Consider the following 14,300-nt stretch of genomic DNA (forward strand, 5'->3'; position numbering starts at 1 on the left):
CTCACAGAGGAAGTGAGAAGGTGAAAGTCCCAGTCTGTGCCTCTGGGCCACTGTGTCTTGGATATAAATCAATGTGCCTTCTGTAAGAAGGTTCGCCACTGCCGAAGGAGATGCATTGTGCTTCCAAGGGAACCATCATCAGAGCCCAGCGACTCAAAAGTGGGAAAGCCTGATACTTCCTGCCTCAGGTTCCATTGGACTATTAGCTATCGAGAGATGGAGGAGGCTCAGGTGACTCTTGAAGTAGCAGGTAGGACTATTAACTTCGTATTAGGCATGGGAGCAGATTACTCTGTCCTGATTCAGTACAATGGGCTCCTGTCTTCTCATGATGGGCAAGCCCGAAAACACTCCTTTTCATATCTTCTAAGTTGTCCTCCAGGGCCTCTAGGTTTCTCGCCTGCCTTTTTAGTACTGTCTGGTTGCCTGACCTCTTACTGGGGAGAGGTTTATTGACTCAGGAGACAAAGTCATGGTCACCTTCACAGATCATAAAGCATAGAAAGTATTACTTTTGTTCCTGAACTCTCAGAGTAAAAAAGAAGTTAAGAATGAGCTGTCACATTTACCCCCGGAGGTGTTGTCTCAAGTAAATCTTGAGGTTTGGGCCACACAGGCTCTGGGAAACGCACTAAACACCTCCCCCATTCAAATCCAACTTCAGCCTAGTGCTCTTCTCCCTCAGAAGAGGCAATACATTTTAAGGCAAGAAGCATCAGGGGAAATTCAACCCCTTATTGCCAAATTCTTGCCATATGAGTTATGAAGGCCATGAGAGTCTCCTTACAATACTCGCATGTTACCAGATAAAAAGCCTAATGGCAAGTACAGATTTGTCAGAACCCTTAGAGCATTAAGAAATGCAGTTGTCTCCATACACCTCATTTTCCCCAATTCTTACCAAGTCCCAGGGGATGCAAGCTACTTTACCTTCTTAAATCTGAAAGAGGCACTTTTCTGGATCTCAATATATCCAGATTCATAGTATGTTTGCCTTTGAATGGACTGATCCAGATATGCATTCATCCTCAAAACTAACCTGGACAGTCATCTCTGAAGGGTTCTCTGATAGCCCCCACTTATTTGAAAATGCCCTAGCTAAGGACTTAAGAAATCTACAATTGGAAAGGGACACAATTATTCAGTATGTAGGTGACTTGCTCATTGCTAGCCCAACTAAAGAAGATTCATAATAATGCTGTTAAGTTGGTAAATTTCCTGGGAACTTGCAGATATAGGGCATCACCACACAGGGCTCAGATTTTGACTGAAAGACTTAAATATTTGGAATCTGTCTTATCCTCTGGAAGTGATCAACATCCCTAGAAGATAAAAAAGTTATTTTAGTCATCCAGGGGTCCTAGTCCAACAAATGACTGTGAGTTTTTTTGGGAGATGGCTGGGTACTGCTGCTTATGGGTGCCCAGATTTGGGCATGTAGCCAAGCCTTTATATGATACACTAAAGGGAAAGATTTAGAGCTCCTAGAATATAATCAGATCTGCAAGCAAACCTTCAATACTCTCAAGGAGAAATTGGGCTCTGCTGCAGCCATGGGAGTCCCTAAGTTGGATGAACCAGTTTTTCTTTATGTGGCCAAAAAGCAAGGCAAAGGCCTTGGGTAATCTTGTTCCAAAACTGGGGGACATTCCAAGGCCAGTAGCCTAATTTTCTAAGCAGATAGACCAGATGGCCTCAGGGTTGCCTTGATATCTTAGAGCTATTGCTACTACCACTTTTCTAGTAGGCAAAGCTAATAAACTAACTTTAGAACAGCACCTACAGGTTTCTGACCCCACACCAAGGGAAGGTGGTTCTAGAAGCTAAAGGGCAGCAGTGGATGATAGGATAACATTTATGAAAGTATCAAACCTTATTGCTAGACACTCCAGACATAACCCTCAAAGACTGCCAAACCATAAACCCAGCTACTTATCTGCCAGAGTCCACAGGTGCTTCTAGCCTTTCTGGCATACAGGTTGTATTAGTCTGTTCTCATGCTGCTAATAAAGACATATCTGAGGCTGGGTAATTTATAAAGAAAAGAGGTTTAATTGACTTACAGTTCCACATCGTCGGGGAGGCCTCACACTCATGGCAGAAGGCAAATGAGGAACAAAGTCACATCTCTTACATGGGCAGCAGGCAAAAGAGCTTGTGCAGGGAAACTCCCCTTTATAAAACCATCAGCTGTAATCCCAGTACTTTGGGAGGCCAAGGCAGTGGATGAACTGAAGTGAGGAGATCGAGGCCAGCCTGGCCAACATGGGGAAACCCCGTCTATACTAAAAGTACAAAAATTAGACAGGCATGGTGGTAGATGCCTGTGATCCCAGCTACTCGGGAGGCTGAGACAGGAGAGTCGCTTGAACCCAGGAATCAGAGGTTGCAGTGAGCCAAGATCATGACAATGCACTCCAGCCTGAGCAACAGAGCAAGACTATGTCTCAAAAATAAATAAATAAATAAACTATCAGATCTCATGAGGCTTATTCACTGTCACAAGAACAGCATGGGAAAGACCCATCCCCCGATTCAATTACCTCCCACTGGGTCCCTCCCATGATATATAGGAATTATGGGAGCTACAATTCAAGATAAGATTTGACTGGGGACACAGCCAAAGCATGTCACAGGTTATGAAACAAATTGATTCTAGCAGGCCAGACTTAAGAGAGATGAGCCCCTTCACCATCCCAAGGAAGAGTGGTTAAAAGATGCAAGTTGTTTTATGCATCAGGAAAATAGGAGGGCTAGATATGCTGTTAGTAGTCAGCATAAGAGAATCAAGGCACAAGCCTTGCTGGCCTCGACCTCAGCTCAAAAAGCTGAGTTAATTGAACTTACTCAGCCCCTGCGTTTGGGAAAGGATTTAAAAGTTAACATTTGTGCTGATTCCAAGTATGATTTTTTAGTGCTTCATTCTTATGCTGCAATTTGGAATGTGTAGGGACTCCTGACCCCCAAGGGCTTTTCCATACAACATCATTCAGATTTTGAGCTTGTTAGAATGCTGCTTTGCTACCAAAAAGTGACTATAATTAATTGCAGAGGACATCAAAAGAGAGACTGACCTTGTAAAAGGAAATGCCCTTGTAGATGTCGGTGCCAAGGCCCCTGCACTAAAAGGGCCACTGAAGCTTATGGGCCTGCTGGTCAGCATACGTAGAACTGGGCCAGAACACTCTGAAGAAGAACAAAAATTGGCCAGGGATTGCATTTCAGTCGAGGGCCCCTCTGGCTGGCTGAATGATGGTAATAAATTACTAATGCCAAGTACCAATCACAGGAATATAATTCAGCACTTTCATGATTCTTTTCACCCTAGAAGGGATTCTTTGTTTCTGTTAATGTCTCATTTGTTTATGGGGTAAATCTTTTCAAGACACTAAAACAGGTGACTCAGCCCTGTGAGCTCTGTGCCTGACATGACCCAAACGGCCAGCAATTTTCTCCTCCAGTTAAACCTGTCCAAAATTGAGGAACCTATCCAGGTGAGAACTGGCAACTCTAATTTAACCAGATGTCTTTCTGCAGGAGATTCAAATATTTGCTAATGCTTACTGATACCTTCACTGGTTAGATCGAGACATTCCCCACCCCATCTGAAAAGTGTTTACCAGAAGAAATAACTCCTCAGTTTGGGTAATCTAAAAGCTTGCAAAGTGACAATGGCCCATATTTCACAGCAGGCCTATCCCAACACCTATCCTCAGCTTTAAGAATTCAATATTACCTTCACTCTGCATGGAGACCGCAGTCCTCTGGAAAGGTGAAAGGGCTAATCCTACTCTAAAGAAGACTCTCGCTAAATCAGAGGCCTGACTATCTCTAACACTCCTAGCTTACTGCAGGTTTGAACTGCTCCAAAGTAAAACTTATAATTAAGTCCTGTTGAGTTAACATACGGAAGGCCTTTCCTAACCACAGCTCTAATAGATGAAAAGACTCATCAATTAAAAAAAGTATCATCAATCTAGGACAGGTTCAAAGGCACTCTGGGAATATGGAAGCAAGAGTCTTCCCCTGCCACATGGGAGGAAAATTCAGTTTCAGCTCAGCTAGGGATCTAGTCTTATTAAAGACGTGGAAGGAAGTTCTCCAGCTGAGCAGCTTTCCCCAACGTGGAAAGGACCACAGCAAGGACACCTGAGCTCTCCAACAGATGTTCACCGCCAAGGGATTCACAGGTGGGTACACCTGTGTGGAAATAAAGCTGTTACTTATTCTGGGAGCCCAATCCGAGGCTGAGGGAGGCGGATGCGGGGCTATTTCAGCATTGATGGAAGGCGGGCTGGTTAGCTGCGCGTCTGCTCCTCCTCGTGTTTCTCCTGCTGCCCTAATCTTGCCTTGGCCATGAGGGAGATTGTGCTCACGCAGACTGGGCAGTGCGGGAACCAGATTGGCACCAAGGTTGGCAGCCGGGGCTCTGAGGGCCCAGCCTGGGCCTGCCGGGTGGCCAGAGAAGGTTTTGGCAGTGGCGGGGTGGCACCCCTGCATTGTGGCCCTTGGGATCCCTGCCGGTTACCCGGTGGAACTGGGCAGCTGGCGAGGTGGCCAGGGTGGACCCCAGGGACACAGCAGCCTAGGGATGGGGATGCGGATGAGGGTGGGGGTGGGAGAGGGGCAGGGGGGCCTCCGTGACTCAGCCTTAGCCTGTCTGACCCCTCCCGTCTCTGGCAGTTCTGGGAGGTGATCTCTGATGAGCATGCCATAGACTCTGCTGGCACCTACCACGGGGACAGCCACCTGCAGCTGGAGCGCATCAATGTGTACTACAACGAGGCCAGCGGCAAGACCCCCATCCTTCCCCCACCGCCCTCCTGGGAACGCGGCCCTCCCCTCACTTATGCCTTCCCGCCCCACTCAGGTGGCAGGTACGTGCCCCGCGCTGTGCTCGTGGATCTGGAGACGGGCACCATGGACTATGTGCGCTCGGGGCCCTTCGGGCAGATCTTCAGGCCAGACAACTTCATCTTCGGTGAGCTGCCGTGGAGGACTGGGGTGCAGCTTCTTAGCCAGGGCAGCTCAAAATCTAGGAGTACCCCAAGGTCATCGCTGTGGGAACTGTGGAGCCCGGGCCCCTGAACACCTCCTATCCTCTGAGTTGAGTCGCTCAATCTGCCACTTCTAGGCGGGCTTTCGGAGGAAGGCCCAGGTATCTCCTCAAGGTGAGGAGCTACTGATGTAAACTCCCTGCAGGGAGCTAGGCTGGGGCCATGACTACGCCTTCCCTGAAAATGGGCAGGAGCTGCCTGCAGCGAGGTCTCTTAGCCTGTCTCAGGTTTGACTCCTGACTTAATTCCTAACAGGGGAAGCTGCTGTCCTGCAACTCTTGGGGAGAGGATTTCATTTGCTCCACCTGCAGGGCGAATGGTGCTTTCGCCTCACTCGTGACACTTTGTCCTTTTTGCCTTATGGTGGTGACCACTGATGACCGTATACCTGGCCATCGAGTGACTGGCTGTACTGTCTTACAGGTCTGAGTGGGGCCGGAAACGACTGGGCCAAGGGATACTATACAGAAGGCGTGGAGCTGATGGAGTCAGTGAAGGAAGTTGTCAGAAAGGAGGCTGAGAGGCCGGGCGCAGTGGCTCACGCTTGTAATCCCAGCACTTTGGGAGGCCGAGGCGGGCGAATCACGAGGTCAGGAGATCGAGACCACGGTGAAACTCCGTCTCTACTAAAAATACAAAAAATTAGCCGGGCGTGGTGGCGGGCGCCTGTAGTCCCAGCTACTCAGAGAGGCTGAGGCAGGAGAATGGCGTGAACCCGGGAGGCGGAGCTTGCAGTGAGCCGAGATTGCGCCACTGCACTCCAGCCTGGGTGACAGAGCGAGACTCCGTCTCAAAAAAAAAAAAAAAAAAGAAAGGAGGCTGAGAGCTGTGACTGCCTGCAGGGTTTCCAGCTGACCCACTCCCTGGGTGGGGGGATTGAGTCTGGGATGGGTACCCTTCTCATTAATAAGATCTGGGAGGAGTATCCAGACAGAATGATAAACACATTTAGTATTCTGCCCTCTCCCAAGGTGTCAGACACCGTGGTAGAGCCCTATAATGCCATCCTCTCAGTCCACGGGCTCATAGAAAATGCGGATGAGACCTTTTGCATAGGTAATGAAGCGCTATATGACATATGTTCCAGGACTCTAGAACTGCCTGCATCCACCTATGGTGACCTGAACCACCTGGTGTCTGTTACCATCTGTGGGGTCGCCATGTGCCTGCGCTTCCCAGGCCAGCTGAATGCTGACCTGCGGAAGCTGGCCATGAACATGGTCCTGTTTCCCCGGCTGCATTTCTTTATGCCTGGCTTTGCCCCACTGACCAGCCGGGGCAGCCAGCAGTACTGGGTCTTGACTGTGGCTGAGCTTACTCAGCAGATGTTTGATGCTAAGAACATGATGGTTGCCTGTGACCCCTGTCATGGCCGCTACCTAATGGCGGGTGCCATTTTCATGGGTTGCATGCCCATGAGGGAGGTGGATGAACGAATGTTGAACATTCAAAATAAGAACAGCAGCTACTTTGCTGTCTCATCTTGACAATCTTGGGTGATTTTTGCCCTGAAGTTTTGGAGTGGAGGACAGGGAGACAACAGACAGTATGCATTAGCCACCTTTCCAGAGAGCATCAGCCCTCCAGACTGGCTGCTGACTGGCTCCCCAACAATGTAAAAACAGCCATCTGTGACATCCCACCCCAGGGGCTAAAAATGTCAGCCACCTTCATTGGGAATAATACGGCCATCCAGGAACTCTTCAAGAGTGTCTCAGAGCAGTTTATAGCAATGTTCAGGCACAAGGCCTTCCTCCACCGGTACACGGGCGAGGGAATGGATGAGACTGAATTCGCTGAGGCTGAGAGCAACATAAACGACCTGGTGTCTGAATATCAGCAACATCAGGATGCCAAGGCCAAGGAGGAGGAGTTTGAGGAGTATGCTGAGGAGGAGGTGGCCTAGAACTTTCCTTTTCTAGGTAAAGTTGTGAAACTTTGTGGATTCTTTACTGTGTTCTGACAGCCATGTGTCACTATGCAGTTGTTCATTTGTGTCTTCACCTCTCCTCCTGCTGCATTTTAAAGCACTTTTATGCGTGTGGTTCTGCCTAACAAAGTATCATCATAGCATCTGGTTTCACCTCCAACTTCTTTCTATGGGCCCTCTGGCTACTGCTGCCAGATGCACATAGTTGTCCTGCAAGGCTGAAGCTGTCTGGGCTTATCACATGCCCAGGAACAAGCATTCCAGTGGCTCCAGGAGGGGTCGGCATGGGCTGTGGACATGGCAGGCAGGCGTCACATGAACTTGGGGATGCCTTGGGCCTTGGGCAGCGACGTGGTGTAAAACCTGTTCCTGAAGGCAAGCCATGGTTTGTCCTATGTGCCAAACTTCTAGGGGACCAGCTGGCACTCTGTTTCTGGAATTTTAAAAGGGGTCAGTGACCCTGGTGGACAATGTCCCCAAAGCCCCATCTCGGGGTAGGAATGTGGTCAGACAGCTGGCTCTGAACCAGCAATGAGGGGTGGGAAAGTAGGACCCCAGCCACTCCATCACCACGACAGCCTGGGTGTGTTCGTGTGGCCTCATTCTCTTAATGAGGTGGGCATGGGATGTCTGGCAGGGACTACTGGGCAGGAATCAAGCCCAGTGTATGATCACATGCACTGAACCCTATGTAGAAGGAGACTAGGTCCTGGGGGCCGTAGATGGCGGTTGCTGGGCTTGTGTGCTCGGGGCAGTTTCTCCAAAGGCACAGATGGGGTTTATGAACAGAACCTGGGGAGACAGGCAGGTGCTCACAAATGCTGCTTCCCCCAAGTGGCAACCAGTGAGAAAAACGCATGAGTGGAGGTCTGACCTGCCCCAGTCTGGAGGGCTGATGCTCTCTGGAAAGGTGGCTAATGCATACTGTCTGTTGTCTCCCTGTCCTCCACTCCAAAACTTCAGGGCAAAAATCACCCAAGATTGTCAGGATGAGCCTGGTGAGGGTGGCATCTTTGGGGATACACCCTTAAGCCTGGCAGAGTCTCCTCCCCAGGCTTCTTGGGGAGCCTGGACTTCAAAGCCTGCTTTAGGGAAGCTTCAAATGAGAGGTGTGTGTGTGAGCTGGGTGCTGGGCAGCATGCCAGGACAGCACTCTTCTCCCTGACTTGTAGAACTTGTCCATGGCCTGTGTGATGACCTCTTGGTAATTCCCACCCCACCCCCATCACACAGATAAGACGAAGCCAGCATAGCCTGGGGGTGGGCAGATATACAGGTTCTACCCCAGGTCCCCTGGGCATATCCACCTGCCTCCCACGTGTTGGGGAAAACAGGTGAGGCCCCTTTTTGTTCTCTGAATGTTGGCAATGGTCTATTGCAGCCAAATGGGAACAGGCAGGAGAGTGCCTCATCTGGAAAGAACTGGCTCCTGGAAGAGGCTGGAAGGTGGGAGAGGTCCCCCATACTCTCCCAACCTGTTCGTGGGGCAGGAAAAGGGGCGTCTGTGACAGCCCCCCTCAGTGGCTCTCACTCTCTGAGGGGTGTCCTTGCCCAACCCAGGTACATACTCATCTGAGTTGGCCTTGCATGGACCTGGTTAGGAAGGTTCAGCTGCAGCAACGGCTGGAACCTGCCCACACCTACTGTCTCCACTCATGCATGGGGCTAGATGTTGCTCCCTCCTATAGTGGTGGAGCCAGAGTGGCAGAGGGGGCAAGCACTGCTGCAGCTCCCACCTGGGTCTGAGGGTGGTCAGGCTTGGTGCCCATGTATTTCCCAACTTCCTGTTTCCATCTGGGGGCTTCATGGACAGGAGTGGTGCTTTTCCAGCCTCTTTCCCATATGCCAGCTACAGGCCCAGGTTTCCCAAGTTTCTGGAGCCCCCCTTCCAGCCTGGCAAGCATGGCGTGCTCTAGGGGAAGGACATCAAGCCTACATGCAGCAGAACCTGTCTGGGTACGTTCTCTATCCCTGGAGGCCCCTGGTTGGTTACCTCTTTGGGTGAGAGTCAGCTTAGGACCTCAGCATTCTTGTAGGACTTCAGAACTGTACAGACAGGGGCCCAGGAGGGAGCAGGGGCTGGGACTGGCAGCTAACCAGTGTAGTGGGGTTTGTAGGGCTCAGTTTATTTTTGAAGGGAATTCAGGGAGGCTTGGATTTGCTGAAGCTCTAGACGAGCTTGGGCTTGGATATGGAAACAGCATGGAGCCGGGGCCCTTCTGCACGCTGGAGTCTGAGTAGTTGCACCCTGATGCATCCATAGGTGTTCCCCACCTGGGGCACGGCTGTGGATAGAAGCCAGGAGAGCTGTGGAGGGAAGAGGAGGAGGAAGGAGCCTCAGGGCAGACCCAGCAGCCAGGCAGGGCCTCTGCAAGTGAGATGCAGATCCAGCCTGTTGGCCACTTAGCAGCTGCTTGGCCAGCTGCAGATCACCTGACCTCTGCTCACCAGTAAATGAGAGTTGCAGTAGCACTTACCTTCTGGGACTCGTGCAGCTTGAAAGAGCAGAACACACCACGTGCTGAGGAAGCGCTGAACTCAGGCAAGCTTTTCCGAGAGCACCACAGCAGATTAACATCCAACCTGTACAGGACACCATCAAATCTCCCCACACCTCATTCCAACTGAAGAAAAGGGTCTCTGTCCTAGGGGAGCAAGCACAGGCATATCTATGCAGTAGGCACACATCCCAGGTGGGGGAAAGGCCCTTGGATACGTGCTGGTTTCACCAACCATCTGTGGGTTGGGTTTGGCCTGGACCCCTGTACCCCAGGAGGCCGGCAGCCCCCTGCATGGGATAGGACTGGCAGGTGGGAGGGAGGGCTGAGCTTTGACGGAAGCCATTATCTGGCCTCATGGGAAGTGGTGCAGGTGGTTGTTGGTGGCTCAGTTTTGCAGGACCTGGGTGATCACCCAAGGAGTGAAAATTGCCTTTTTATGAGAAATTGTCAAAACTGATGCAATCTCATCAGTTGAAAGGGTAATTCTGACAGTTGTCTTCACCTGCCCCTTCCCCACAAGTAACTGGTGTTCAGAGGTGGATTTGGTTCCTTCCCAGCCTTTCCCCTTTGCATGTAGCTGTGTGCGTGTACTTTTGTGTGTACACAAACACACGTTCCCTGGAGAGGTAACTTTTTTTTATTTGGAGGGATAACTAGTGAGGCAGCCTGACACTTGCTGATCTTATCTTTAAGTGTGGAATGCTCTATGGAGTCGGCATTGGGTACTTCCTAGCTGGCCTCTGCCCGCTGTTTGGCTGCCCCAGTTTCTGCCCTTCACAGACAGGCTGGTCAGCTGGTGTGATATTCAGTGGCTTTGTTTGCAGCTAGTATGATGAGACAAGTGGACCAGGTACATTACAAACTGAAAAAGCACACAACCTGCAGAGGGAAAGGATAAGTGACCATGTGTGTCCTGCTCTGCTAAAGTCCATATCACGTGACTGAGATGACAAACATATTTTTCACTTAACGTTTGGACCCTGAGAAAGGGCATTTATGTTTTACTTTTTATTTATAACAGAGTTAGAAGAAATACTACCAGGCTTTCTTTCCCATTATCCTCAACTCCCACTTTACCCCCTCAAGTTTACCTACCTCAGAGAGAAAGAGGAGCTTGCCTGGTTAATGAGAGCCCGAAATTATTTGAGCCAGGTCACTGTGTAAAGGTCATACTGCTTCCATCTCCTTGTGCATCACTTGCGCAGCTCAGATATTTCATCGCTCCCTGTATACAGGTAGCTGTGTTACCCTCCTAGCCTGCTTTCTTGGTTTGATACGTGCCTGAGATCATGTGGGAACACTTAAGGTCTAGGCTCATGGGAGGACTGTTCTGCCAGCCCAGCTAATCTCTCCAGCTCAGCCTGCATGCATGCCTTCCTCCATCTGATTCCAGAGTGGGGGATAGGAGGTCTCACATTGACCTCAAGTTTATGTAACTTTTTCCACCTCTGCTTTCCCAGACTGCCCCTGCTGTGGGACTTGTAAGGAGACTTGTGAAGTCAGTATCTACTTTTCTTGTGGGGTTGTTTATAAATTGTTCCCCTGGAGGGGAATAAATGTTAGAGGTACTCCACACCCCTAACATATAAACATCTAAGCCTGGCCCTTTTTTGGTGGTAAAATATATCTATAACATAAAACTTACCATTTTAACCATGTTTAAATGTACAGTTGCGTGGCATCCGGTATATTCAGTGTTGTCCAACAATCGAATTTATCTAATTTATGCATATCTGCGACTTCTTTATCATCCTAAACTGAAACACCATACCCATGAAGAAGTCATTGAACAGAAGACTGATGTATTTGACTTCATAAAAATTAAAACTTTGTATGAGAGAAAAATGCCTCAAAGTCAAAAGTCAACAGACTAGGGAAATAGTTCTGCAACATACATGACAGACAAAAAGCTAATTTGGGATATAGATAGATAGATAGATAGATAGATAGATAGATATAGACATAGATTAGATATATGTAAATATCCATTTTTAAAACCATTTAAAAAAATACTGTCCTTTCCCCATTGAATAGTGTTGACTCCCTTGTTAAAAACCATGACCGTATTTTTTGGTTCTTTATTTCTATTGCATTGGTCTTTCTCTCTGTCTCTATGCTGGTGCAGCATTGTTTTGGGTACTGAAGCATTGCAGTAAGTTTGAAACCAGGAGGTGTTAGTCCTCTAACTTTGTTAATTTTTTTTTTTTTTTTTTTTTTTTTTTTTTTTTTTTTTTTGAGACGGAGTCTTGCTCTGTCGCCCAGGCTGGAGTGCAGTGGCGCAATCTCGGCTCACTGCAAGCTCCCCCTCCCGGGTTCACGCCATTCTCCTGCCTCAGCCTCTCCGAGTAGCTGGGACTACAGGCGCCCGCCACCACGCCCGGCTAATTTTTTCTATTTTTTAGTAGAGACGGAGTTTCACCATGGTCTCAATCTCCTGACCTCATGATCCGCCCGCCTCGGCCTCCCAAAGTGCTGGGATTACAAGCGTGAGCCACCGCGCCCGGCCTAACTTTGTTAATTTTTAAGATTGATTTGGCTACTTGCGGTTTTTTGAGATTTCATCTGAATTTTAGAATAGGTTTTCTATTTTTGCAAATATTGGAATTTTTATAGTGATTTTATTGAATCTGTAGATGACTATAGATAACAATGGCACCTTGACAAGGTTTTGTCTTCCAGTCCATAAACACATGATGTCTTTTCATTTATTTGTGTCATCTTTAATACTTTCATGCCATGTTTATAGTTTTCGCTGTACAGGTTTTTCATTTCCTTGGTTAAGTGGGTTTCTAAGTATTTTATTCTTTTGATGCTATCATACATGATACTGTTGTCTTGATTTCTTTTTCAGTTTATTGTTATTGTAGAAATACAACTGATTTTTGTGTATTGATTTTGTATCCTGCAGTTTTGCTGAATTTTATTTATTGCATCTGACAGTTTATTTCACAGAAACTGAAAGATTTTTAATATAAAAGTTTATGTCATCTACAAACAGATGATTTTACTTTTTAAAAAATTGGAATATCTTTTATTCTCTTACTCATCTTATTGTTTTAAGTAACTAGAACCTTCAGTACTGTATTAAGTAGAAGTAGTAAAAGCAGGCATCCTTGTTTTTACTCTTAGGGTAAAAGCTTTCAGTCTTTCACCATGTTAGCTGTGTTTTTGTTTTGTTTGTTTTTTATATAACATTATGTTAAGGTATTTTCTTTCTTTTTATAGTTTATTAAGTATATTTTATCATGAATGTGGGTTAAATTTTGACAAATGCTTTTTCTTCTTTGATTAAGATGATCACATGAGGGTTTTTTCCTTATGTTAATGTGATATTATGCTGATTTTCATGTGTTGGAACATACTTTTATTTCAGGAGTCAATTATACTCATTCATAGTGTATAATCCTTTTATATACTGCTAAGGTTGAGTTGCTGGTATTTTGTTCAGGATTTTTGCATCAACATTTATAAGGGATTGTTGGTAGTTTTCTTATGGTGCATTTGTCTGGCTTGGTGTCAGGGTAATACTGGCTTCATAGAATAAGTTAGAAAACATTACTTCCTCTTCAACGTCTTGAAAAAGTTCGAGAAAAAGTGTTGTTAATTCTGCTTTAAACATTGGGTAGAATTCAACAGTGAAGCCATCTAGTCCAGGCTTTTCTTTGTTGCTGGGTTTTTGATTACTGACGCAATCTTCCTGCTGAATCTCTTTGTTGAATAGGTTTATTCAACTTTTCTGATTCAGTCTTAGTAGGTTTTTTGTTTCTAGGAATTTGTTTATTTTATCTAGGCTATTCAATTTTTTAGTGTATAGTTCCTTATGGTACTCTCCTACATCCCTTTTTACTCAAAAAATTTGTTAGTAATGTACTTATTTTATTTTTGAGTTTACTAATTTGAGTATTCCCTTTTTTTCTTAGTCAATCTGGATAAAATTTTGTCAGTTTTGATCTTTTTCAGAGAACAAACTTGGTTTTGTTGATTTTTGATATTGTTTATCTATTGTCTATTCCACTTATTTCCACTGCTATCTTTATCATTTTTAAAATTTTGCTAGCTTTTAGTTGTCCCTCTTTAATAGTCCTTCTTTTTCCCTCTGTTTTTAGTTCCTTAGGAGTAAAGTTGTTGATTTGGTATCTTATTTTTTATAATCATTTATAGCTATAAATTTTTCCCTTATGGTATTGTTTTTGATGTATCTCTTAACTTCAGATATTTCATATTTTTAATTTGTCTCTAGATATTTTCTATTTTCTCTTGTGATTTCTTCTTTTATCCATCCTTGAGTGTTTAATATCTGTATTTTTAGACATAAAATGTGTAACCTACAAAATTTTCTTGATTTGTTACAGTTTTATTTGTTGTAAGTTTTTATTTCAGAATTAAGCATGTGTATCAACATTTTGTTATGTTCTCATAAACTTTGTAATACATGGAGATTCCTGGTCCACATATGTAAGTCTCTACATGAATATCATTTTGAAGCATTTAAACTTCTGTTTTGATACTTCAAAGGTCTAAATAAAATTGAGATTTTGGTTTCTGAGATGAAATCATGGTAGGTGACTGAGAAATGCTTAAAAATTAGCCAAAACAAAATTAAGTAGAAGTTTAGCTTCAAGATTCAACCTGAATAAGTCGCCCTGTATTACTGGTAATAAAAAATAAGTCTTTAATGGTATAAAAGCAAACTTCAGAGATTTTTTTTTCCCAGTTGACATCTAAATTAAAAGCTCTAAAAAATTTTTATGGCCTTGTTCATTTTTTACTTTAGAATTCCGACTTTTTCTGGTTAAAATTTTTCCAAACAGA

At 46.0% G+C, this 14,300-nt stretch overlaps 1 protein-coding gene across 4 annotated transcripts; it reads left to right on the forward strand.

Moving 5' to 3' along the window:
* The first annotated feature begins 4,356 nt into the window (after window positions 1-4,356).
* On the forward strand, window positions 4,357-7,082 carry LOC129473297 (tubulin beta-8 chain-like). Of its 4 annotated transcripts, none has more exons than XM_055263651.2 (6): window positions 4,357-4,413; window positions 4,684-4,792; window positions 4,871-4,981; window positions 5,481-5,572; window positions 5,876-6,532; window positions 6,637-7,082. In XM_055263651.2, exons 1-6 carry the CDS (start codon window positions 4,357-4,359, stop codon window positions 6,961-6,963), a joined length of 1,353 nt encoding a protein of 450 aa, XP_055119626.2. In that variant the 3' UTR covers window positions 6,964-7,082. The 4 variants fall into 4 exon arrangements, with proteins under 4 accessions (XP_055119626.2, XP_055119628.2, XP_055119624.2 ...); XM_055263653.2 differs by having other exon boundaries at window positions 4,684-4,789; XM_055263649.2 differs by having other exon boundaries at window positions 4,684-4,981.
* The last annotated feature ends 7,218 nt before the right edge of the window (window positions 7,083-14,300 follow it).

The sequence above is a fragment of the Symphalangus syndactylus genome, chromosome 23 (assembly GCF_028878055.3).
Source record: "Symphalangus syndactylus isolate Jambi chromosome 23, NHGRI_mSymSyn1-v2.1_pri, whole genome shotgun sequence".
Classification (NCBI taxonomy): domain Eukaryota; kingdom Metazoa; phylum Chordata; class Mammalia; order Primates; family Hylobatidae; genus Symphalangus; species Symphalangus syndactylus.